General features: G+C 41.8%; 1 protein-coding gene across 1 annotated transcript in view; it reads right to left on the reverse strand.

The window, feature by feature from the left end:
- Positions 1-3,718: 3,718 nt before the first annotated feature.
- The window catches only part of LOC310800190 (oxysterol-binding protein-related protein 10-like), a gene marked incomplete at both ends in the record, with an annotated part of 167,710 nt that continues 163,310 nt past the window's right edge, over positions 3,719-8,118 (reverse strand). The window contains 2 exons of the mRNA XM_083662775.1: positions 3,719-3,763; positions 7,626-7,779. Coding sequence (XP_083518901.1) covers positions 3,719-3,763; positions 7,626-7,779 — 199 coding nt within the window. The remainder of the gene's footprint in view (positions 3,764-7,625; positions 7,780-8,118) is intronic.

Here is an 8,118-nt window from a genome sequence, read left to right on the forward strand (position 1 = left end):
TCTCTCCTCTGCTCTATCCTATATTTCTATATTTTCTATATTTCTCTATCAATTGTTCAATGTGTTATCATTACTACTGTGATTTGCTACTGTTGTGTCAGCTAGAATTAGCTAGACATATTTTCTGTGAAGCCCTCTGGGACATGCTTGTGAATTAGGGCTATACAAATAAACTTGACTTGACTTGACTTGACTTGACTTTGGTCGCCGGTGAACATTTTTGGCTGTTTTTTTTTGCCGTTTGAAACCAGATTTAGATGAATAATTAATGTACAATAATTACAACAATTAGTCTCTGAATAATAAAGTATTAATAATAATAATAAGCTGCTACTACTACTACTACAGTGTACTAATAATAATAAAATCATTATTATTATTTTATTATTATTGTTAGTGTTATTAATCAGAGAGTAATTATTGTTTAATAAGTATAAGAATGGAAATATAAGAAATATTAGAATATGAGTAGAATTACAGAACATTAATAATGTTATAATAATGTTAGTAATAATAAAGTAATGTAATGTATATTATATAGTGCTTCACTGTTCACTGTTGCTTTTGGCCACGCTCAAAGACACTTTACAAACACAGGATAAAGCAACTTTAATAAAGAGAGAAAATATTAAAATAGATGAGAAAGAGAGAAAAAAATATTATAGGTCAAAAGCAACATTGAAAAGGTGGGTTTTGAAGGCTTTTTTTTTAAGATGACATATGAGTATGAAAGACAATGAGTTTTGGCCTGTCAGATGTGACTGGGGAGGGCATTCCAGAGGGAGGGGGCGGCTGCAGCAAGGCCCTGTCAGAGGCCCCCCCGTCACGGCTTTAGCAAAGAGATACCTGTGATGCCCCATTAACTCCGCCCATGATGCCTCCTCATGCTTGTTGTGTTGACACATTTTGTCCAAATTGACAAAGACTAAAACAATATCATTTCAGTTTGTTTTTATTTTTATTTAACTTAAGCAAAATGGGTTTTCTCCACACCTAGTTTTAGTTTTTAGTTTAGTTAACTATAATAACCTTGCCTCCTACAGTATTGTTATGATTAATTCACTGACAGAGACTCAAAACAGCCCAAGACCCAAGACAGCCAATCACACGTGACATCATCCATGGCAATGGGGTCATCCACGTCCTTCCTCTTAGCCCGTTCCTTCATAAAAGTTGGTCTCAACTGCTTTGTTGTCACTCAGCAGACCTTATTATTATGGATGTATGTTTATACTACCTGAGAAAAAGTAGCCATGCACCAAAGAAAAGCAGACAGGAGGCCACTGTGTGATCGTCACAACAGATCTTTATTTTAAACAAATACAGATCTAGTTAAATCCCCTCCCCTGCCCCAGTATCTCGAGACGACCTTCTACAGTCAAGTGTTGCATAGGTTTGTTCTCTATACGGCCGGGTGAACAGGACAAGGTGTTTATGGTTGTTTATTTGGTTGGTCAAAGCTCAATGGTGACTCTGCAGTGCTGCCCAGTGCCCACTAGACACATTCATGTTGCAAATGAACTGACATTTAAAAATAATCATTTTCCAAATCACCTTAGCACTAAAACTGTCTCTGCCACTGATTCAAAATAGAGAAATAAAGATGTTTTCAATGTGGAGATGATTTTTAGGAGGCCAGCGGCTTACATATTGAGATGGTCAATCAGAAACATGAGAGTTAGTGTACTTTAAACTCAGAAACCTGAGAGTTAGTGTACTTTAAACTCAGAAACATGAGAGTTAGTGTACTTTAAACAAGTACGTGAACATTTCAATCAGAAACATGAGAGTTAGTGTACTTTAAACAAGTACTTTAAACAAGTACGTGAACATTTCGCAGTCTGAGACTCCAATAAGCACCAGACTATTGTAATCCATTGGACAAAGATAATCATCCAGCTGAGTTAGTTCATACCTCACTCACAGTTGTATCTACAAAGTGTACTACAGTGCTTATCCATCTCTCTCTCACACACACACACACACACACACACACACACACACACACACACACACACACACACACACACACGGCATTCATTCACATATAAACCATGACGTATGATCCGTCTGTGTTCAACATACAAGACTTTGTAATGTTATACGCTCATGGAGGGTCAAAACACCTTGATGACACCTTGATTGGCTGCTTTATTTTATGAAACCGTGGAGTCTACTAGCAGATTGGAGTTTTAATTTTACAAACATTTCTTGGAGGCAGAGCAGTTTTCATTGGGCTGCTTCAGTACTTGGAGAAACTGTGGTTCTCCACCTATTGAGATTTACTGTGACCAATGAGATGATTTCTGCCTCCTTTGAATATTTGTTTTACTTCTAAAACTCTAATGTGCAGTCTACTAACTATTCAGAGATAAACATTTTTCTTTTTTCTGTAATAGTGGCTTACTGTAGTGGTAGTTGAGGTGTGTATAATTCTTTGAGATAGGTAAACTATGTGATGCCAGCATCTTATATGAAAACAATGCTAATTAGACAAATGTAAGGACATGTTTGGACATCTTGGATGCTAAAAATGATTGACAGCATGGTGAAGTGTGGGTTAAGACATCACTGCATCCAGACGGCTGTGGATGAAATCAGCATGTTGATTGTGTCCTAATGTGCTTTCTTGTATCTACAGTACAGGCGAGTATCGATTTAGCTTTAATCCTAAAGCCAATGTTTCTCAAAATGTTGGCTCAAATTGTAACAGAGAACGAGAGGGAGATTTACCGCTTTAAAATTAATGTGCTACTAAATAAAAAGCACAGGTTCTCACGGTGTGGGCATGGTTTACATAGTTTAAACATAATGGTTGATTGAAGGTTTTCACTGGGGTGGGTGGGATGAACTGCTGGTATGTCAGTGAAAGCTAACCTTAATGTGATAAATGTATGTAGCTCAAGGATGGAGCTTTTCCCCCACATGAATATGAAGGAAGAGTTCAGGTACAATATCGTTTCCCCCTGCAAAAAAAAAGCTTGTGGAAATGAAATCTACATTCTATATTGCTCTCTATGTGTTCGACCCAATGTGCGCAGGGCAGGGATGTTTTTCAAAGTGGCTAAATACAGTAGATCACTCCTTCATTCACTCTTACAAACACACATAAACACACACACACACACACACACACACACACACACACACACACACACACACACACACACACACACACACACACACAGTGCACACTCTTTACACACACACACACACACACACACACACACACACACACACACACACACACACACAGTGCACACTCTTTATACTTTGCTGTTCACACTCTAAATTATACATTGGATTGTGCAAAAAACTCCTGTGACCAGCGCCACTGTTCAGTACATTGTGCAAACAACTAAAAAGTGGGAGGGGCAGTAGTATGTGTACATGTTCTTCTGGTATTTGGATAGAACTGTCCCATTCTAGTCAGTATAACTCTACTTCTGTCCCATCCGAATAATCTCCAAAATGGCGGCGCTTATGTAAAACCTCGGCTCACCAGTGGGGAGCAGACATGTTTCTGATTGGACACAGGGACGCAGTGAGCCCGCCTCTCACTCGCTCATCTGTTTCTGTAACTGCTCGTCTTTGGCACCTCCCACAGAAAAGTCTCATCTGTCCGTTTTCACCTCCTCCTCTGAAGGCTGGAAGGCCCTCCCCTCCCATCGGCCCCGTCTGCCCTCGGGGGACGGACAGCTGCACGCCAGGCTCCTGGTCAGTGGGTTTTCCACAGGGGGTTGTGGTACACCCAGCCCTCACCCTACACACACACATACACACACACACACACACACACACACACACACACACACAGGATATAGCAACCTGGTCACCGGAATAAAACATTGGCATTGTACTGTATGTTTCTGCAATCCACGGATACGTAGAATATCAACATTTCTGAAACAGTGGCCAGAAGGAACATTGTGGTCGGGGGCGAAGGAGGGTGTAAGCACTTGCCGGGGAGCCATGTTCACGTCCCGACATTTCAAAAGTCTACATTAACCGTCAACCGTAAGTTACATTTAACATTTTTGTTATTTAAGCCTAACCCAAACCATAAGCATAACCTTAACCAAGTTGTACTTGCCAAAACATAACCAAAGTTGTTAGCTGTTTTATTTGCATTTAAAGGGATACGCCACTTTTTCGGGAGTTTAGCTCATTTGCCATATCCCCCCCACATAACCAAGGTACACCATGCCTTTACCGTCACTGTCAGGGCAGTCAGCTACAGTCGTGAAGTTGGTAAGTATTGCCTTAGAATGGAGGCCAGTGGTACACCCGTTCAAAAACACAGATCTAATGGCGCCAAAATACATGTTGTGCTTCGGGTACTCACTACGAGATGAAATATTAATCCATAGATACGTGAAATGTTATTTTCTGAGTAAGTCCCCACATCGAGTTACTTCCTTGTTTGCCTGTAAAGAGCGCTTCCGCTGTACACACCGCATGCGCTGTATGTCGTGCATGCGTGGCGGCAATGTTTAGAAAGTAATTCCGGCTATGTATTTACCTTAAAAAAATATAATTTCTCCACATTTGGATTAATATCTTATCTCGTGGTGAGTACCTGAAGCACAACATGCATTTTGAGGCTATTAGATATGTCTTTTTGGTTATCTTGTTGCCCGTGATTTTGTTTGAAGATGTACATTGTTAGTAATATCCTCCTAATATCCAAGAAGCTCCTTTTTCTATTTTGTTTTCTTCTTCATAAATCCCACTGTGACATCATCAGTGATGTCATAAATCCCAGTGATGTGTGACATCATCAGTGATGTCATAAATCCCACTATGACATCATCAGTGATCAGTGATGTCACACAAAAAAAGTGGGAGTCTGGCTTCAGACCCCCGTCTTCAGCCATGGACAGCTGAATGTTGCCAGCTCCAGGACATGTGATCCAGCATCCCTGAAGTATGCCATCAAGGAGCAGCCAGGGTGAGGCCGCGCAGCGGCCGAGCTGTGTATGCAAGCTGCAGGGCCAGCTGGGCGAGCTGCAGGCCGGGTGAGGCCACGTAGTGGGTGAGCCTACTGTAGGAATCGTGCACGAGATCACTAGTATATCATCATCATCATCATCATCATTATATAAATGGGAGCTAGGGCTCTGTCTGTTTGTTTCTCTGTCCCACTGTGATTGTCCCACTGTGATGTCATAAATCCCAACGGCCGAGCTGCGAATGCGAGCTGCATTATATAAATGGGAGCTAGGGCTCTGTCTGTTATTTCTCTGTCACACTGTGATGACTGCGATGTCATAAATCCTACTGTGACATAATCCGTGATGTCATAAATCCCACTGTGATGTCATAAATCCCACTGTGACATCATCAGTGATGGCCCTGCAGCTCACCAAGCTGCCCTGCAGCTCACCAAGCTGCAGGGCCAGCTTGGTGAGCTGGAGTGTACCGGGCGAGCCTAGGAATCGAGCGCACGTAGCGCGCGAGATCCATACACACATACACACAGAGCGTGGGCTCTGTTCTCTGCTCTGTCATCAGTGATATACTGATGATCATAAATCACTGATGATGTCATAAGTGATGTCATCATTGATGTCACTTGAGCAATTGTGCATTGTGACATCACTGATGTCATCAGTAACATCAACATTGTGACATCTGATGAGGTCATCAGTGATGTCAAGATTCAAGATTCAAGATTTTTATTGTCACTCCGTAGTACAAGTATCAAGTGTGAAATTCTTGTGCTATAGGCTCCGTTACAACATAGTGCAAAAAATAAAAGATAAATAAATAAAAACGAGGCAACAAGCAATAAAGCAGTAAGACATGCCACAGACAGTCGTATTCACTGCCCATATGTGCAAATGGCATGAACATACTTTAAACATAGTTAAACATAATAACATTCTGTTAGGTGCAAATAGCATATACCTAATTAAACATACTATTGAACATTAGTCATATGTGACGGTAGCAGCTGCAGTGCAGTACAGTACGGCTACTACTGTCATAAGACACTGATGATGTCATTAGTGATGTCATGAGGCTGATGGATGTAAACTTAAGGAGCACACACACACGCACACGCATGTAAACTTAAGGGCTAATGTTATTGTTATTGCCCTTAACAAAATTACTCACAAAATGTTTGTGAGCAACACAGACGCCAATAGAACAGGCAAGTCGACGCAGCAGCCGAGCTCAGCGGCCAAGTTGCGTATGTGAACTGCAGGGCCAGGTCGCCGAGCTGCAGGGCGGGCTAGCGAGCCCGCACAGCGGGCGAGCCTAGGAATCGAGCGCGTCTAGTACAATTACAGCACTGAGAATAATGTAACTATCAGGCTTTAAGCTCACAGACAACAATTAAAAAGACTTGAATGTATGAACACTTATCAACTGTGCTGTGTTACCTGTTAACACGTTCACTGCCAATGACGTGTTTTTACGTCAAACTAAATCCAACGGTTGACTGCCAATGACGTGTTTTTACGTCAAAAAAATTATTATTATTTTTTTGACTGTGGGATGTGCATCTAACCCTTTTACATCTCTTATATAATTATTGGAGCCACCGAACATGTACAACCCATTCCACCGACCCACTAAGTGGCGACAGTGCTCTCCCAGACTAGAGGAAGGCAAGCAAAAAGCATGTGTGAGGAAGCCATTCTCATGAAAATGGTTTGGCGATAAACGCTTTCGTTTTCGCGCTGATTGCTGGCGGTGCGGGATTGCAAATTTGCATAATAGATTACGGGTGGAACACACTTTGAAACACGCAGCATAAATAAGACCAGAATCGCAAAAGCTTCATCAAAGCTCTCAACACAAACCACAAGAAACGAGCGAGCCGATCCAGACTTGCACAGCGGCCGCCAGCAGACAGGCAGCAGCAGCAGAAGCAGTGAGCCTGGTGACGCGAGGTTACAGCAGCAGAAACGAGCTTGTGACATGCCCGCTGCAGCCAAGAAGAACACACACGGAGGGAGGAGTTTGAATGAGAGGGGTGTTTCCTGCTGTTATGGAGGAAATTACTGTTCAAAACTATTGTTTAGATGTCTGACGTCTTACTGATGCCAAAAATGAATGGTTAAAGTGACTGTTCTATCGAATTTCACAAAAAGCCGTTTATCTCAAAATAATTTTTCAGACGCTGAAACCATGCTGTATTCAACTGCTAATGCTTACATAACTACTAACTCTACAAACTAACTCTTTTAGACAGAGAAAGCACACATTCTATTAGTTCTTTTGAGATATTGTGTGTTCACAAAATCTTAGCAGAAAAGAATCCTCGGGTCTTGAAATATGAGCCAGAATCCTCAAAAAAACCCTCTGGCAGAACCTACCTACAGTAAAAAAAAAAAAAACGGCTGGCAGTGAATGTGTTAAGTAAAAACAAAATCAAAATAACTTCCATTTCTATTTTTGCACAAAATATATAAATTCAAGCACTTTCAATGACCCACATCTATTTATGTCTATTTTCAAAAACCTTCAAGGCCTTGACTATTTTTCTTCTTCTCAAATTCAGAAACTGTAAGGATGTGAAGGAGCCATGGGAGCCCTGCACTGAGAAAGTGTGTCTCCTCACCTCCTTCATAAAGTGTGTCTCCTCACCTCCTTCATAAAGTGTGTCTCCTCACCTCCTTCATAAAGTATTTGGGTTTCCACGGTGTCTTGGTGGCAGCTCTCTGTTTGCCCTCGCTGCGCTGCCGCTCCTCCAGGCGGTGTTTGTGTTCCGTGGCGGCGTCCATGTTTCCTGCCTTCAGCGAGGCCGTCACATGCTGCCAGAGACGCCTGGACACACAACCACCATGTTGTTCTCATGAGTAAAAAAGCACAGCTCTTAGCACATCATTTAAGGATTATGTCATGGGAAAACTGTTTCTTATTCTTCCTGTTACATTACATTCTATTTGGGACAGATGTCCCACAACTTCATACAAACAGCTGGATATATACACACTACCAACCACAGACACAGCAGACATACACTCACTGAGCACTTTAATAGGAACACCTGTTATCCTGCTTATTCATGCAATCATGCATTCAGCCAATCATGTGGCAGCAGTACAATGCATAAGAGGAGAATGTGAGGGGAGACTGGCAGCCATACTGGTTGGAGCTGACAGA

Source organism: Poromitra crassiceps (assembly GCF_964638095.1).
Source record: "Poromitra crassiceps genome assembly, chromosome: 1".
NCBI classification, from domain to species: Eukaryota; Metazoa; Chordata; class Actinopteri; order Beryciformes; family Melamphaidae; genus Poromitra; species Poromitra crassiceps.